Here is a 17,944-nt window from a genome sequence, read left to right on the forward strand (position 1 = left end):
GTTCGTCTATGTGTGCCCTGCGATTGGCAGGCAACCAGTTCAGGGTGTACCCTGCCTACTGCCAGAAGACAGCTGGGATAGGCTCCAGCACGCCCTGCGACCCTTGTGAGGATAAGCGGATCAGAAAATGGATGTTCCGAGGCAGGGTTCATAGGGCTCAGTCTACAATCCCTTGGTCTTGGATCATATTTCTAGTACTGACGGCTGACAGCGTCAGGCGTAAGAGACACAGGCTGAGGAAAACACAAACAGAAAATTACAGTCATGCTCAAACAGGACTCTGAGTAATATTTGCGAGACTGTGCATATATATTACACCACAGGTGTCAAAGTCAAGGCCCGGGGGCCAGATCTGGCCCGCTACATCATTTTATGTGGGCCGTGAAAGCAAATCAAGCATGTCAACTTCCATGACGCTTGCTAAAGTCTGAACCAAAATTTAAAATTGTCATATGTAATTCATAATAACGTAGAGATATTGCAAGCTTTTTCTCGTTTCCAAATACCTTATTACATTCACGTACACTATGTTTAAGCAAGTCATTATTCTTGTCTTCTGATTTCAAAACTAGGTATCCATCAATTTGTTGTTCGCTGCGTATGTCACGTGGAGGTGATTAAACATTTATGTGGTTTTACAAAATTCACAGTCATAACGGCTCTCCAAGGGAAACCGTAGCTACAATGTGGCCCGCGACAAAAATGACACAGTATAACTATTGCTCTGTATCAACTATAAAATACACAACACATCAGCCGACTTAATGAATCAGACATTGGTGTCAGCATGCCAACAGGGACAACAAAGGTGAGGCTGTTGCACGTCTTTCTGGCTCCTTTCTGTATGTACCGGGTACACAAAGCACTTAGTGGTCTCACATGAGCCAACACTGTGCTTTTTAGCTGTACTTCAAGAGCTTGGCTCATGCTCCCAAGGGGGACAGTGTAAGGTCTCCTCAATCTTTGTTTTGAAGATGAAACAAAGAACAGTGCAAGTCGTCAGGTGGGGTGGGAATTTGGTGAGTGATGCAAGCATTTAGCAAGATAATTCAAATCATCCATTTCGCACTGCTTAAAAACAGACTTGAAGTTTGTTGAATAGTTGGTGTTAGGATATGGCCATGTACAAATGAAGTGGCTCGGGGGAATCGTTGAAAAAAATAACACTTTTTTGTGTAGTAAAATCAAAGACTACTTTTACAACTTAAGTCAACTTCCTGACTGAGAGTTGTTATTGGTCTTCATTGTCCAAACTATTCTAACCTTGTCTTTAAAAGCCTGTGCAATGCGTAAATAGTGCTGTTAAAAAAAAAAAAAAAAAAAAAAAAGCATCATGCTGTGTTCTATTATGCCAGATGTGATGGGCAGCACAACTTCCATAAAGTTACTTTGGTCTTGTCAATCACCAGAATATTTCTGCAATTCTGGCTGACCACTCCTAAAATGGACCACCACCCAGTTGTCTCCATGTGTGAAAGTATTGTGACCATGCTTCACTGGAGTCCCTAAGCCTTGGAAATGGATTGGTAACCTTTTTAAGATTGACATAGATTTCAATCACTTTGTTTCTGTACAGTTTACTCTTGCGGCGGACAATAAGAGAGTATCGTTGCTTTGTTTATGTCAGTAAATCCTTGTCTGACTATTGGATGTGCTACTGTCCCTTGTGTTTACTCCAAGAATGGTTAAGAGCCAGGATGTGAAATACGACACTTCTGTCTGTGTCCATCATCTCTCATTCCGGTGGCCAATATACGATCCCAGAGCAGCGTAGTGCAACACTTTTCATGGGATTAGATTGATTATTGCACACAAAACTACATCTGCATTGCTCATCATGGTGGTTATTTCAGCGAATGCAGGAATCTGTCCACTTTTATCCATATTTTACTTTGTGATGCAAGCGAAATCATAAGCAACACTAAATTGACAGCTTGGAGCAGACAGTCTCCTACACCCTCGCCCCGCCACCACCACCACCCAAAAAAATCAATATAGCATCACAGCCACAGACTCCAAATAGCTTTTATTCAAACTGCCTCATCATTGATTTACCTTAAGCCAACGGAATAATAACACTTGTGCGGCCTGCAATGTTGCTTCTTGCGATAATTGTATGCTTCTATTGTTTTGAATCGATACAACTCAGAGCAGTCCATGATTTTAAGCATTGTTTTTTTTCTCCCCCCCTTATTGACCTCTACAAGTCCTTTTTGCATGTACTTGCTCTCCCTGTTATACCACCTTTGTCATCGCCATTTTCTGTTCCTTCAATAGACATTTATTCGGGATAGTAAGTGGTCACATCACGCTAAACGAGAAATAATTACAAATAACACGATGACTGTATGGGAATCCTATACTCAATCACCTCCTGGCACAATCACATCATGGCTCATCTTGTCCTATTTTTACTGTATGATTTTCTTTGACTGTTAAGTGTTAAAACTTGTTTTAAGGAGAAGCCAAATTAGAAATGCAATTTACAATATGTCACATACAGCCCACAGTCTAAACACAGCGTTTTGATTAATATTGTGTTTGTAGCATATGAGTTAAGCAGCAAAATCCACCCATTTTTGTCCATCTCAAGGGTTGGCCATTTTGCCACTTGCCGTCGACAAAAAATGACATCACAGTTGCTCAGGGCTCGGGTAATGACCAATCGCGGCTCAGGTTCAGAAAACAGGTGAGCTGTGACTGAACCCTACACAGCACAGTTCAGCAACATCATCAACTAAGGTCATCTCATTGACCATGAGGTGGTCTGTATTGTACTGTACTGTACTGGATTACATCTTTGCACTTGGCAGGGTGGTTGACCAGGTACTGGAAATAGTGCTTGCTTTTGTCAATAGAAGAGCATGAGTGGTGAATAGAACTTTGTTGAACGGGGGCTCGCGCAGTGGCATTTGAGGTTGAATTTCAAAGGTTTGAATGCCAAAATGACACATTTTCTACATTTTTCATTGAAAGCCATGTAAACAGAGTAACAAATTCCTGGCATATTAGCTGATAGCCTTCATGAGATTGAACAGGAGCTGGATAGATTACTTTCCACAAGGTCGTTGAGTGAAATCAAACTGCTGAAAGCCAACACCATAGTTGAGAAGGAGTAATTGAATCGTCCCTGAGCAGCACACTTACTGCTCTTTTGAAAGTTAAAACCCTGTGGGGAAATTTGGGGTCATGTTGAAAAGTTCCCCTGCATTAAATTTAAAACAGGGGACTTTTGCTATGATCTCTACTTTGCATATGAGATGCCTGAGTATGACCTAGCACAGATTGTCAGGCCGCATTCAATTCAGGACGACAAAAGCCCCTTCACCAAGCATCCGCCAGGACTTTGTTTTTTATTTTATCTCACCCAGCCGTCCTTTCAGTGACATAATTGTGTTGGCATCGGTTTGAGAATTCCTCTGTTGTCGCTTCTAATCCCATGTGAGTGTGGCAAAGCTTTTGTCAGAGCCTTGTGGGTCCCTACAGACCAAAAATGCTCCCAGACTCAACACTGCAAATTTGTCAACTAACAGCACAGAGCTGCTGTCCTCATGGCCGGTGAAGACCAACATTCTACCTCGTCACTGATGCAGATCACTTATGCAACACCCGCTGAGCTGTTGTGCTAGGTGTCGCGAACAGCAGAGGGGGAGGAGGTGCGTGTCTTACCCCCAGTTTGTCCTGACTTAGATCTGTGGCCGTTCAGAGCATCACACATCACGTCTCTTCTCGCAGTGTAGTGGCTCCAAGTGCTTCCCACATCTGCCAACAAGGAGGAGGAGGAATTTGTCAGTGTTTTGAATCAGTGATTGCTGGATTATGAAGGCGTTGCCAGGGTGATGGCTGAGGGGATCTATACGCTAGTACCGGAATAAAGAGGATTATGTGTTGATTCACTTTAGCATCATATCGAGCGTGTTCATGCCACTGGGCTAAATTTGAACAAACGGCATCAAGTTTACAATGACCAGACACAACATTTATGTACATTAACGCAGTTAATGGGAGTCAAGAGAGTGGTATCTATAATTGTGCAGGAAAAGATGACCATGGTCGACTTTTGATCGAAAGTTGTGTAATTGTCTCATACTGGGATGATACTGTCTATTCTCTATTGCCTCCTTTGGGTCTTAGCTTGGGCACCTATAGTGTGACTTATGACTGTGCTGCACGCGCCGTGGTGGATTGTTCATGACAAAGGAAGAAAGGAAGGGTGGGGAGGCTTTTGGAGAGGAAGCAAAAGGAGGGACGTCTTGAATTGTTGTCTCCTATGTCATTTCAGTCTCCATCCTTCCTTCAGTGCGCACCCAGAGGCTACAGTTTTAAATCTTTTCCCCCCTCATCCAAGCCCAGCAGCTGGAGCCAGGCTATTTATAGTGCCACCCCTGCACGGGAAGAAATAGGGGCTAGAGGACAGAAGGAGGGGCCATTGAGAATTGTGCACAGGACAACACAAATATTAGTATTATGTGTGGGTGTGGGTTTGTATACGCTATGAGCATGGCTAGTGCCTGTTGTTCCTATGCATAACCAATTAAGAATTGGACATAATACAGGGTCATAGGGAAAGTCACTGTGCACCTACATGATAGAATACAGGAGGCATTGAATTTTATCCAAACATATATGTTAATAAAACAAACTAAGTGCACCGTCACTTTCTGAACACCTGAAGCATTTCAAAACATCAGAAAAAAAAACTGTCAAACTGTCACATCATGACACCTTTACCAAGTATAAACAATGGTTTTCAATGGAACATTTTAACAATTCTAATTGTTAAGCACATGTACAAAGAAGTCTTGGTGGAAGGATTGTGTGTGTGTCACCTGCCTGGATGCGAACACTAATCAACATCAATTCACGGTAGATGCAAAAAGAACCCCACTGACCATGAAGGGATACAGTGACTTGTCAGTGGAGTGGTACCCAGAGATGTATTGCTTTAGTACTGTTGATATATGACCTATACTGTTTAGGGACATAAATATACACATTTATTTTTGTAAAAGATACAATCAGGATACCAGTCTTCTTTTCCATTTCTGACAGTTGATTTGGAGAGATGCCAACACCTTATCATCACATCTCAGGAACATGATGAATATTTTCTAATTTTGAACACAATCTTAATGGGCCAAAGTAGTAAACTTGGCGTGCAAAATTTCCTCTCCAGAAAACATCTTTGACTCATTCTTAACTGTGGAACACATGGCAACTACTCATAACAAAATACAGAGACCTCGGAACACTTGGCATTTCCGGCATCGATTTTTAAGTCTTTCAAAGAGTTTTGTACATTCTTACCCTCACTTATCAGGTACACAACTTTTGGGAGGCTAGTAGCCAGTGTACACACACTTATTTTTGTGGCAGAGAGATGCGGCATGATTTAGAACAGACCCTGGTTGTGGCTCTGGGTTCTGGTGGTTGAACAATCTGCCTTTGTCTACTGCATGGGCACAAGTAGCCTCTGTTAGTGCCGCCTCGCTGGGCTGCAAAAGCGTGGCTCCGTGCATCCAGCCTGACGAGAGCGCATTATGACATTAAGAACCATGTGACATAGAGTGCTGTCAGATTTGTCTTTTTTTGCCATCTTCATTTTAGTCGCTCTAACTCTAATTACAATATATTCACTTCTTTTTCTCCCACATGTTCACGTTGGACACAAAGGTGACCCAATGACAGGCCTATTTAGGAAGCCTATGAATGATGATGGTGACGTGTACACCTCCTTGCTGTCCAATCAGAGCTTTACATCAGGTCAAGAATCTTCCTACCTGTCTGACAGCGTGGAAGCTTCCTCTGCATCCCCCGGCCTGGACCACTTCTCCACTGACCCGTATGACTTCAGCTCCAGCACCAAGACCCTGTCTGACCTGTCCAACGACATGCCCAAGTCCCTGATGGGCTTAGAAAAGACAGAATCCTACAACTACATGGACATAAGCCATGGGGATGATCACCATGATCAACAGCAGGGAGCGCTGCACAGCCTGGTGGACACAGGGTTGACCAGTCGTGACTCACTGGGTAGCTACATTGATAAGAACCCTGGGATAGAAGACGAGGATGAAGATGAGAATCTAGGTCCAGCCCTAGGCTCCCACTCCTTCCCCTACGTGGAGGAGCCCTCTGATGAGGAGCTGCCAGACTACCGCTCCTACCGGAACCTCGGAGGCACACCACAGTCAGCCAGCCCTGTGAAGATCACCCTGACCGAGTCGCAGGCTCCGGCATCCAAGGCCGAACCTCAGCAGCGTCCCCCTCCAGCCACTGGGTGTGACCGTGAAAATGTGCTCAGTGTGGGCCTGCAGGGCGTCCCCACTGTGACTCTGTCAGAACCGGAGGATGAGAGCCCCACCTCCACTCCCAACGCTTCACCTACACGTAAGCACAGCGCACAAATGTTAAATTGATCGTTGGTCACAAAACGGACAAGTCCAGGAATGCGTCCCAGTTTGTCTGTTCACCAATGCACAAAGCAACATTCATCATGAAGTACTTGGATGACTTTGGTGTGGAAGAAAACATAGTAATACCTTTTGGTAGAACAGATTGCGATAAAGACCTTCTCAGGACCTCTGACCACACAAATGTTCTATTACATGAACAAAACACACTCAGTAAATGTAGAAAGTCGTCCATCAAGATGGGAAATTTTTATATCTGAAAAATTGTTTGTTCCTGTTGTTGACAATGACCAAGTGTTTCAATCATTCTGTTCATAAACCGTAATGGTGGGCAAAAGGTGACATGTTTCAGTCTAATCTGGCCTCCAAACTTCCACATTATGTTTTTTGCTCCACGAAAAATAGTTTACTTCAAATGAAAAAAAGATTTGCAGTATTTTATGACTACATTTGACTAAATTGGTAAATTATGATTTATTTCCTTTTTCCCAGAGAGAGATTTCCCTTCCCATGATGTGTTCAAGGCTGACGAAGTTAAGTCTGCAGCTCCCAAATATAGTCCAGGCCCACAATTTGGGAGCAGAGACCAAGATGGCAGCAGTGCAGAGTCTGGAGACTCCGAGATTGAGCTGGTGTCCGAGGAGCCCCCCAAGGCCAGTAGCAACCCGTTTGCCGAGCCACCCAAAAGTAAGGGCACCTTCAATCAGTCCAGCAGCCCCTTTGACAGCCCCCCAGTTGTTTCCAAGGTTGGTATCGGGCTGGCTGGCAACCATGCCCCACCTGCAGCCTACAGCATTCTGCGTGAGGAGAGAGAGGCGGAGCTCGACAGCGACCTCTTCATTGAGTCCGCATCGGAAGAAAGTCCCAAAAGAGAGCAAGGTGTCGGAGGCCCTAATGTGGGACCTGGCCCTCCCTCTCCCTTGGTTCCCAGTGTACCTATTGCCCGCAGCACGCCTCAAGCTTCGTCAGCCGAGCCCTCGCCCATGGAGAAGGTCAACGCCGAAGAGGAGCGCCTGAGCAAGCCCAAGCCTCCAACTGCTACTGTGCCCCCAGAGGTGCGTCTGGACAAGTTCAATCTGGAGGACAAGAAGCTCAACGAAGGCAAAGTGGATCTTGGGAAATCGGCTGCTGCCTTCCTACTGGAAGGTTTGAACAAACAAAAAGGTGAGTATGATTATTCTGTATTTCTTCTTCATCTTGAACCTCAAACCTTACTTTCTCTTTGCTGTGTTGTAATTTACCAAAGCAATTTTTTTGTCATAGTCACGGTGGCTTCAATTTTGCGAATATGCCACAAGATGGAGGATTAGCTACCCAGAATGAATGTTGTTAGAAATTTGTTTCAAACCACCTTTTTCATACCAATGGTCTACACACTTTTCCTGAGAGCTTGCAAGATTGGGGAAGTAAACCGCAAAAGCCTGTTTGCGTCTTCAACTGAGTCAGATGCCCATTGGTCGCTCTTGTACAGTGAAGGAGACAACCACCATAGTATTTTTGCATGGAGCATGGATGCTAACCAGACAGAAGAGACCATTTACCGAGTCATAAAAAACTTGCTGTCATTGATGAAGTGATTGTTGACAATAAAACTAAGCAGCTTCTCACTTGAAGCTATTAAAAAAACCTGCCTCTCTCAAGAAAAACAAAACAAAACAATTTGAAGCATGAAACTGCTTGCAAAGGTTGTTGCAGGAAAATCTTTTGAAAAATTTAGGAGAAGCAAAATTTTTCTCTTTCTTTGAACGAAACAATTGAATGTACAGACATGACTCAGCTTAAATGTAATGCCAAAATGCAGTGAATTTATTTTTATATGTATTGGACATATATAAAAACAGAACACAACGAGTGTTTTTAGCATGCATGCCTAATCAACCATATTTTCAAAAACCTCCACCTTGATAGAAAGTTGATCAGTTTTTCAGTCAAATAGACAGCCATTTAAACAGCCCTGTTAGTACAAGGAACATTTTCCCTGACTTGGTTTGTCTAGTGCAAGCTGCTGCATGGTGTGTTGTTGTGTTGTTTTGTTAAAAAAGGCCACAAATTAAACAGGTTTGTTGACAGAGGTACAAGCTTACCCAGATGCTCTCCTCGTCTGTGCCAAGTGTGTGAAGTCCCTGTTGTGAGTCTGCTTCCCTCTAGTGGTGAATGTAAAAGAGAAAAAGCAGAGTGGCATTGCATCAATTCACAGCTTGACATGCAAAAAAAAAAAAAAAAAAAAAAAAAAAGAGAGAAGATATCAAACTGTACTTGTCAGACTACTAAACCAGTAATGTGGCTGTTAGACTGCATCAAGTGTAATTTAGACTTGTAGCGATGGTACATTGAGCAGCGTCTGGATCCTTGTTTGTGTGGCTATTTTAAATCCTGGGATTAAGTAAAACAGAAATGGCAGCTAGAGTGAAAAGGAGTTCATTCGTTAGACCGCGTTGAACAGTACAATGTGTGTGTTGCCTGCTCGTGGTCATTCTCTCTCTCTCCCTGTTTACATAATCTGAGGATCTGAAAAGAGGAGCAGATTTAAGGTGCCTTGAGGGATTCCATTTGCACTTTATATTGTTTAACGGTGAAGGAAATGTTTTATTTGGATGCATCATCTTCAAACAAATGGTGAATATGTGTCAGGAATGAGCGCTAACAATACATGAAGGGCCAATTCAAGGTTATTCCTTCTTATATAGCTCATTCTTATTTACTGTGAGAAGGTTCTGGAAATACTGCACAAAACAAAACATACAAAAAAAAACAGGTCACGTCTGTTTGTACACCACTAGGAGGCGCAATGAGTCCTTGTTCGACTTGTTGTACACCACTAGGAGGCGCAATGAGTCCTTGTTCGACATCGGGGAGGCTGGTGCTTCAACCCCAGTTTCCATGGAAACACTGATGGGGAGCACGTTCCTTCTGTCTGGCTCAGAGAATCAGTTTTTTTTTCCCCTTTCTACTTGATAGTGGGTGTTGGCAGTGTGGAGGCTGCAGTGAACAGAAGGTGTGAGGTGTGGCCGCCTGCAGGGGTGGGTTCTTTGAGAATTACCTAGTCTCCATCAAGTAATGTTTTTCTCTCACTGCTGACATCATGGTGACTGTGCAGTTTCGCTTGTTTTCGGGTACACTGGTGTTGTTCTTTTTGCATTTGCAGTTACACTCATTCGGCGAGAGAAAGTCAGTAACACAGACACCTCCTCGAGGCAATAATCAAGGAGTATTGTGCTTAAGCTCGCATGCACAATGCATGCGTCGCCATATGTATTATTAAAGTAGAAGCACTCAGTGAGTCATAGTGGAAACTGGCAATTATAATAGCTCAGCGCAACCATAAATACGATCAGCAAAAGTGGTCTGTCATCCTCGGCGGGATCAGTGATCTTCAACCTTCAAAGACAATAATAATCTTAAATATATTAACATTATACATTTACTATAATTGTTGGAAAGTACAAGTACACCCTTGACTTAGTGCCCCAATCTACATGAGGTTTTTTTAATCCATTTGTTTAATTGGGAAGAATTGGTATGACAACGTAAACAGAACTACTGGACAAACTAAAACTTAAAAGTCGATGTTACTGTCTGATGATGGATCAGCCTGCTTTGCCTCCCACAGTCAGTTGGCGGCACTGGTTAGGCTTTAGTTATGAAAAGCTAAACTACCACTCCTTTCAAGACAAAAGCCTCCCGACCCCGTCGTCCCCGTTGGCTACTAATCATCGCATGGCTGCTTTGCTGCAGCAGCAACTGTGATGTTTACAATTTGCACCCCTCCCCCCTTTTCCAACCAACAAACACACACATTTGACGATCCACAGCATCAGTGTGAGCTCCGCCAGCCCGCAGCATCTAGGAAGCCTCTCCATCCATCCTCGCTCCCCCCTCCCCAATACTCCCTCCCTCACTGTTATCTGTGCCACGCGCCTACATCATTTTTTTTTCAACCATTCATGCATTCTTGGCGATGAGCGCATGAGCACGAGCGACAGAAGAGGTGCACAAAGAAGACAAGGATTTTTTTTTTTTTTAGAGAGAGCAAGCGAAAGAACAGGGATAAACCGATCACCAGCATGCAGACCACTGCAGACGTGACGAAGAAGGAAAGCTCCTGGAGCGGCTGGAAGGGCCAGGGTACTTGCTTGGATTTGTGTTGTGCGTGCATGCGTAGATGTTATGGGTCTAACTTGGATGTACCTCTATCTCAAATGTCTTTAAATGTGTATTCTTGAGCGTGTCTTGTGTATGTGCCTTAGTCACTGTATCAGTGAAATGTTGGGGAATAGAACAAGATCACCTCGCTCCCTTTTCCACAGACACACCCAGATGGCACAATCAATTGTGTTACATGTGCGGGGACAAAACAGGGAGGAGCATGGAGGAGTGATGAGAATAACTTGCATACATAGAGGAATGCTGCTCTTGTGGACATGCAAGACATCTAATATTTAGAAAGCGTGGAATGGTGCTGATTTTACATGGCGTATGATGGCTTTTATTGTATGCGATGAGTATCCAGCCAGCACTGACAGACTGTCGCCATGGTGACCAGGGCACACCCATCTTGATTACGTCAGCCCTATCTGCTCTACCGCGATGGTACCTTGTAGAGAAAATGCTCGGAGGGGAGAGGGAGCATCCTCTGTCTGTCTGCATCCAGCCGGGGGAGCTTGTGGAAAGAAAATGGCGCCCTTTCCTTGCTTTCATGTCACCTTCCGACTGGCCTCTGATTTTAGGCGGTTCCAATGTCAGAATACAACTTTGTCATTTGCCCTCTGGCTGCGTGAGCTATTTGATTATGTAACCACATAGATGTCTATGTGAAGTTATCTGATAGGATGCAGTCACAACTATAGAAAAGGTTGATTTCTGCATTTCAAATAGTCGACTCTGCTTCAATAGAAATGGTGCCCCAGTTAATCACAGCAGTTGGGGAAATCAATCTCAATGATGACGTTACATCATTGACGTGCTGCAGCGGACTCACTGTTATCAAATCGGGAAAATGTTAAAAGTGAAAGAGCTACAGCCACTTTTACATAATGATGGGATCTAACATACTGTACATGCACTGTGGGTCACGTGTGTGTATGTATATCCTTAAATATGTCGGTGAAATCTCGATGGTTTTTGCTGCCTCCGTCCAGGATGTATCCAAAGTATTCAGGGATTGTGTATTTATAATGAAGGTGTTTAGATATAATGACATGACATGGTGCAGCCACTCCTGACAAGTCAGAAATGATGCCAAGATGGCAGGAGGGAACAAAGATAGATTGCACAAAAAAATTTCAACAAATATTACCTGCTGTTGTGCATCGCTGGCCTTTCTGTGCACACTGCTATCTGTTCCATCAGTGACAAAAAAATTTAGTTGGATTGAGACAATGTTAAGAAAGCTAACCAAACACAGCAGCTAAAACACAATATTAAAAAATGAATTAACAGTGTCTGTTTTATAACATTGTGCAACAAAGATTATTTTAAGACTTTATTTGCTCATAGACCTATGTCATTAAAAACGTGGTTTTAAAATGGTAACATGCACAAGTGCTCAAGTCTTACATTTAAAACTTCTTGGAAGCAGAATTCCCATTGCATGTTTGCGCACATGGGCTGGTGACTGGTTTGAGGCCACAAGGATGTCTTCAGTGATTTAATGAGGTCAGGCTAAACTAGTTTCACTGCAGAAAGAAAGAGGAGGGTGAGCGGGATTCATTTTCTTGTCACAGATGATAATCATTTGCTCTGCTTTTTTTATGTATGTGGATGGAAGGACCTCACAATAAACAGCCCCTGACTCTGTAGTATAACATTTTTGACGGAATGAAACTGATGTTTATGCAATTCGGTTGTTTGTACATAATGAATCAGACCGAATCCAAGAATGACTTCTTTTCCTCCAACCTTCCATACATGCCTGATACGTCATGCTGAAAATGTGCACACGTCTGCTAAGCCATTTGATGGCTTAGAGGCCGCTGTTAACACGCTTTTGTCCCTTTGTTTTCCACGGTAAAAGGGAGTGGCAGTCTTGATCTTTGCAGGGGTGCACACACTCCTTATGTTCCTGTGCGTCCCCAAATTGGACCAAATGAATCTCTCTCTGTTCCCAGAGGAACGCTCTTTCCCCTCCCTTCCTCCAATCTCTCGGTGATAAAAGGGAGCAAGCGCCGTAGCTATAGCAACTGCATCAGGCAGGTATTCAGCAGACTCTTGCGACCAGGCCATTGAGATAGAGCACCTGAAAATGGCTACTGTATGTGTGTGTCTGTGGAAGTGATACCATTTGAATGCTAACGCATCAAGCCACGAAACCGTGATGCTGCCTTAGCTTCGAACATCATATAAACTCTGAGTGTGTGCTGGATTGCATTGTGCTTCTTTGCCAACCCTACGCAATAGAGGCCCCCCTTAAAGTCCCGTCACTCATCAGACAGCTGCTGATTGGCTAGTGTGGTTGTAGTCACTCCTTTCCTGTGCAGTGTGTGTGTGTGGTGGTTGTGGTGGGGGAGGGAACGCCCACCAACGCTCTCCTTTTGTTGTGAATAAAGCAGCTGCCTCTTTCTCTGTTCAGCCATGGGACCCGCAGGTCAGTACCCGCTTCTACTGCACTAAGCTAATGCTCTAACCCCTACAGTACGGCTGCGCGGCACTGGCACTGACCCTGTCTCTAAAGTCAAGCTGCTTTGGCGTCTGTGTGCGCGTGGGTGTGTGCGTGCATACAACTAAGGAGCTACACACCAGTGCATGTGTGGGTTATTCTCACAGCATCTCCAACTGAACCAGCTGTCGTCGCAGAGAGGGATGGCAAAGCATGTCGATCGGGTTTTAAACTCCTCCTGATGACATTCGCTTGATAGATGTGACGCATGGTTGCTTCCTGACAAGAGACCATGCATATCTTACATTAGAAAATAAGGATGACAGTTAGAGCACACGCTGACGTTATCAAAATGAGTCCAAAGAGGTCCGAGGGCTATCCAGGCCTCCTCTAAGGACTCCACAGATGCCGAGTCAGAGGCAAGCAAAGATGGCCGTAATCGCTGTGCCATTCACAGCTCTATGGCTAAAATTAGAGCCGGCAAAAAAGCAGTTGGACTATTCAGGGAAGAGAAAGGCACCAGAGGGATCCTTCTCAGGAGCGATTCTACTATTCCCAGCAGACAGGCATGATAAGGTCTGGTCGGGCATCAATTGCAGCTCAGCAGGGATAGAAATGATGGTAAGAAAAGGCAGCTGTTACCATGGAAACAGGTTTGTGTTTCCAAGTGACCGGCAGAGAAGGGCAACTTGACCAAATCTGGAGCTTGCCCAGAAAAGCCACAGAAAGGCATGGTCAGTGTTGGAGTACCAAGTTTCTCCATGAATCATCGCCATCTTTCATCACTGCTTGTCAGCGCGACCATGTCACACAGAACCGTTATCTCTAAAAATGCTGATTGTGCTCCCATTTTTGTCAATCATTAATTCTCCTCAGGGAACTTATACAGTATGGGGCCTGCTGTTTGGTTATTTTGGACGGGATGTATGTGTGTACGTATGAGAGCGAACCAGGTGTTAGCGCTGATAAATGCACTGAGATCAGCAACGGGGTCTCTATGGATGTGCAGCGACATATCCACCTGGCACTAGGATGCATAGCTGGACGAAGAAGCTAGGTTAGAATCAAAGCCAAGGAGGTGCTGAAGCTAACGAATGACATATTCCAGCTGTGCGATGTAGCTTCCACGACCAAAGCAGCATATTGTTTTACTCTTGTGGGGGGCTTGCAAAAACGTCTTATGATTCCTTCGGGTACCTAAAGAAACTAACAAAAAGTGGAGCGGTGAACGCTTTTTGTGGGTTGTAACCCTGTTCGTCTCTGTCCTCACTCGCCAGCTATTGACCTGCTCTACTGGAGGAATGTGAAGCAGTCGGGGGCCGTGTTCAGCAGCGTGCTTCTGCTCCTCTTCTCCCTGACCCAGTTCAGCGTGGTCAGCGTTGGAGCCTACTTAGCCCTGGCTGCTCTCTCTGCCACCATCAGCTTCCGTATCTACAAATCTGTGCTCCAGGCTGTTCAGAAAACTGATGAGGGGCATCCTTTCAAGTGAGTCAACCATGACCTCGCTAAATATTCTAATCCACTGCATATTGATCAACTCCATTTCTGTACTTGCATTCATACAGAGGCTACCTGGAGATGGAAATTTCTCTATCCCAGGACCAAATTAGCAAATATGCTGACAAAATCCTCATCTACACCAACACCTGCATGAGGGAGCTGCGCAGGCTTTTCCTCGTTCAAGATCTAATTGACTCTTTGAAGGTTTGCATCTGATCCGTTTCCACCGAGCAAGACAGTTTGCTAACCATATACAATTGTTTAGGATTTCCAATGGAAAAGTGGCTTTGTGTGCTAAAATTACAAATCTGAACTGCCATACATTTTGGCATCTTCCCATTTAAATATCAACAGCTTTGGTACCATGTGGAAAAAAAAGGTGGCGCTAGACATATTGTAGTTTGCTAACTAAATTACCGGTGCAAAAAAGAAATCAAAAGCTATAAGACAACAACAAAAGAACAATGTACGTGCTCCAATGATGTCCTTTTACTTTTTTGTGTAGGCCTACTTGTGGTGGAACCGTTCTTGAAAACCATCCAGACTAAACTCCTCAGTTCAACGGTTTCAGTTGGGTTCGTCTGCATTCCGTTCGAGCAACTTTGTCCCAACCCCCTCGTGAGCACTAAACCAAGACGCATCAAGAGATTATTTTAAACAAACTAAACAATATACACGTCGAGACAGTGATGGTGAAGTGGTGCACATGCCAGACTTGTGTGCGGGCCACGTGGAATCAATTCCCACTTAGAAACTGTGTGAATGTGGGTGTGAAAGTTCCTTCCGTCTCTCTATGTGCCCCGTGACTGACTGGCAACCGGTTCAGGGTGTAGTCTGCCTTCCGCTCGAAGTCAGCTGGGATAGATACCAGCAACTCCCCGCGACTCTGTTCAGGATAAGCGGTGTTGAAAATGGATGGATGTGTATATACATATAAAAAAATTGCTTATAACAGTCGTCTACATCTTCAACAAATTGACATAACATGCCAGTGAAGTTACAAAGGATATAAAAGCTAAATAAGATAAATTTAAAAAAGAAGATGGGCAGCACATTTGATTCACAATAAACTGCTTGGCAGGACACTACAAGTGTGTCATATCCAAACAGTTATGCGGCAGTCAAAAATATTCCAGGACAGTACGTCGCTAGCCTCACCATCTTAAGTCCGGCGACCAGGGCTGCATCTTCCAAAGGCCGAATGTGAAGGCCACATGATGTAACTTCTGGCGCGCCTCCACCGCATTCTGGTGTCCAAATTCATGCAACATTCGAATCCAGCCTTCAAATCTGACCTTCGTTTCCAGAAAGAAGGGCCCGGAGCAAAGGTTGTCTGCGAAATCCTTCAGAGGACATAGCCTGAATTTGGACACTGCTAAAGTCTTTACATCTCCTATCCAAGGCAATTGATTATTTATTTATTTTTTGGGGGGTTAATGCATATCAAAACAAAGCAAAAAAAACGAGATGCATTTTGTGAGCCTTTCCACCCCTAAGGCCTACATTTAATGTTCCACACCGGTTAGCGAGATAGGATTGTACCATTCCTCACTGTACCGTGACGAGCAGACCATGTTTGGTGGAAACATCTCATCCATGATCAACTTTGAAAGGAAAACTTTTCAAACTGGATTTTCTGTTCAGTTTGCTGTACTGATGTGGCTTCTGACCTATGTGGGCGCTCTCTTCAACGGCTTGACACTGCTCATCCTAGGTGAGGTCACCCGAACTTACCTAACTCCACTCGATGTTGACTTTAGAGAACTTTCTTTAATATTGCACATCGAGAGCAATACATGTTGGTGTGCACTGGATATACTCAGGTTATTCTTAGCTTTTATGTAATCGCAAGTGGGGCAGCATGTCTTTGTCAGCGTGTTAGGAGCTATAATTGTGTTGTGTAGGTATTTACACAGTTTGCCCAAGATAAGTGGTTTTGTTCCTGCACTGAGTGAGAATATTTTGACTCCTCTTTATTCTCTGTGCCTGCAGCTGTGGTTTCCATGTTCACTATGCCTGTGGTCTATGAGAAACACCAGGTAAAGATTTTCAACCTTAAATCATCAAAAAGTTAATTAAACAAAAATAATAGTTTTTACATCATTTGTTGCCCCCCCCTCCCCCCTGCTCGTAGGCACAGATAGATCAATATGTGGGACTAATACGGACCCATGTCAACTCTGTGGTGGGAAAGTGAGTGCTCATTCAGATATTTCTTACAGTACATAATCTTTGCATTAAAGAACAGTCTCTTTTGTATTAAAATATAATATTAAATAACTGTGATCCATTGGACAATGTGCAGGTGTCCAAAAAACAAACAAAAAAAAAAACCCCGACAGTAGTTACAAGAGCTCTTTTGTGACTGACCGACATCATTCTCCTTATTTGGTAAAAGCTAAGATGTCTCAATTGAGCACCATAAAAAGAGAGAAAAGAGCAGCAGGTGCTTTGCTGTCCAACAGCGACTTAATCCTATCGGAAACATGCAACTCCTACTTGTTCTCTGTATCCAGGATCCAAGCAAAGATCCCCGGGGCGAAGAGAAAGGAGGAGTAGATCTGCACATCTCACACAGGAGGCTCGCTCACCCTTAAAGAGCCCGGTTATCATCAGAGGGGCGTCACGCTTTGTCATCTTGGCATTCTCGAAAAGCATCCACTAGAGAAGCCTTCACCCTGTCTAGAGCAGTGTAAACACTAACAACACACAACCACACATTCATAACGCCTCTAGATAGACATGTTCACAACTCAAAAAGCTAAAGAGACAGGACTTTTTTGTGTTTATTATTCTAAAGTAAAAAGCATGTAGTGGAGCCTTGGGTAAATATTTGATATCTTTGGTGCCGTTTTGAATACCACGCTACATTTTTGCTTTTGCAGTGCTTACCACATTACCACAAAGTGTATGGTGTGGCACCAAAACAAAACAAAAAAAAAAAAAAAACAAACAAACAAAAAAAAAAAAAAACCTACAGCTCAGTGGCCAGTCTTGCTCTGCTGCCAATGTTCGCTGCTTCATGTTCAAGTAAGCAGATGGGGCTTCTCTCACACAATTTCCTTTTGGTGTTTCCAAGCGCAAAGTAATTTAAAAATATGCGTCTTAGATGTGGTATTTGTAGGTTTTTGCTTTTGTATACCAATAAGGAACAATACACACGGTAATGTTGTGGGTACTGTTGTACAACTACTATGAAGACAAGGAGTATCTGGTGATATCGAGCTTGTTTGAATAACTGTCCAACTTTGTACTATGTTCTACTATACTGTGTAGTTCTCTAGACCCTGGACTCTTAACTATTTGCACTTACACTATGTATTTAATTACAAGAACATGACAAAATAAATGTACTGTGATGGATAACATTTCCTTAGTTGACTGAGTGATTAGGTCACATTTTCTCATCGGTGATGAAAATATCTGCCAATATCTT

The 17,944-nt window shown here is 43.7% G+C and overlaps 1 protein-coding gene and 1 long non-coding RNA gene across 5 annotated transcripts in view; both read left to right on the forward strand.

The window, feature by feature from the left end:
- rtn1a (reticulon 1a) overlaps window positions 1–17,876 on the forward strand; it is a 20,246-nt gene extending 2,370 nt beyond the window's left edge. The window contains exons 2-9 of one of the 4 annotated variants that reach the window (XM_019870202.1): window positions 5,674–6,390; window positions 6,906–7,577; window positions 14,286–14,493; window positions 14,574–14,712; window positions 16,153–16,222; window positions 16,501–16,547; window positions 16,643–16,701; window positions 17,025–17,876. In XM_019870202.1, coding sequence (XP_019725761.1) covers window positions 5,674–6,390; window positions 6,906–7,577; window positions 14,286–14,493; window positions 14,574–14,712; window positions 16,153–16,222; window positions 16,501–16,547; window positions 16,643–16,701; window positions 17,025–17,067 — 1,955 coding nt within the window. In that variant the 3' untranslated portion in view covers window positions 17,068–17,876. Of the gene's footprint in view, window positions 1–5,673; window positions 6,391–6,905; window positions 7,578–10,209; window positions 10,539–12,904; window positions 12,997–14,285; window positions 14,494–14,573; window positions 14,713–16,152; window positions 16,223–16,500; window positions 16,548–16,642; window positions 16,702–17,024 lie in introns of those variants that run through there. The other 3 variants (XM_019870205.1, XM_019870206.1, XM_019870204.1) reach the window with 3 other exon arrangements.
- On the forward strand, window positions 7,699–8,440 carry LOC109516035 (uncharacterized). Its single transcript, XR_002168285.1, has 2 exons — window positions 7,699–7,780; window positions 7,821–8,440. It is a non-coding gene; the product is annotated as an uncharacterized LOC109516035 (long non-coding RNA).
- Window positions 17,877–17,944: the final 68 nt, after the last annotated feature.

Source organism: Hippocampus comes, unplaced genomic scaffold, assembly GCF_001891065.2.
Source record: "Hippocampus comes isolate QL1 unplaced genomic scaffold, H_comes_QL1_v1.1 scaffold43, whole genome shotgun sequence".
NCBI classification, from domain to species: Eukaryota; Metazoa; Chordata; class Actinopteri; order Syngnathiformes; family Syngnathidae; genus Hippocampus; species Hippocampus comes.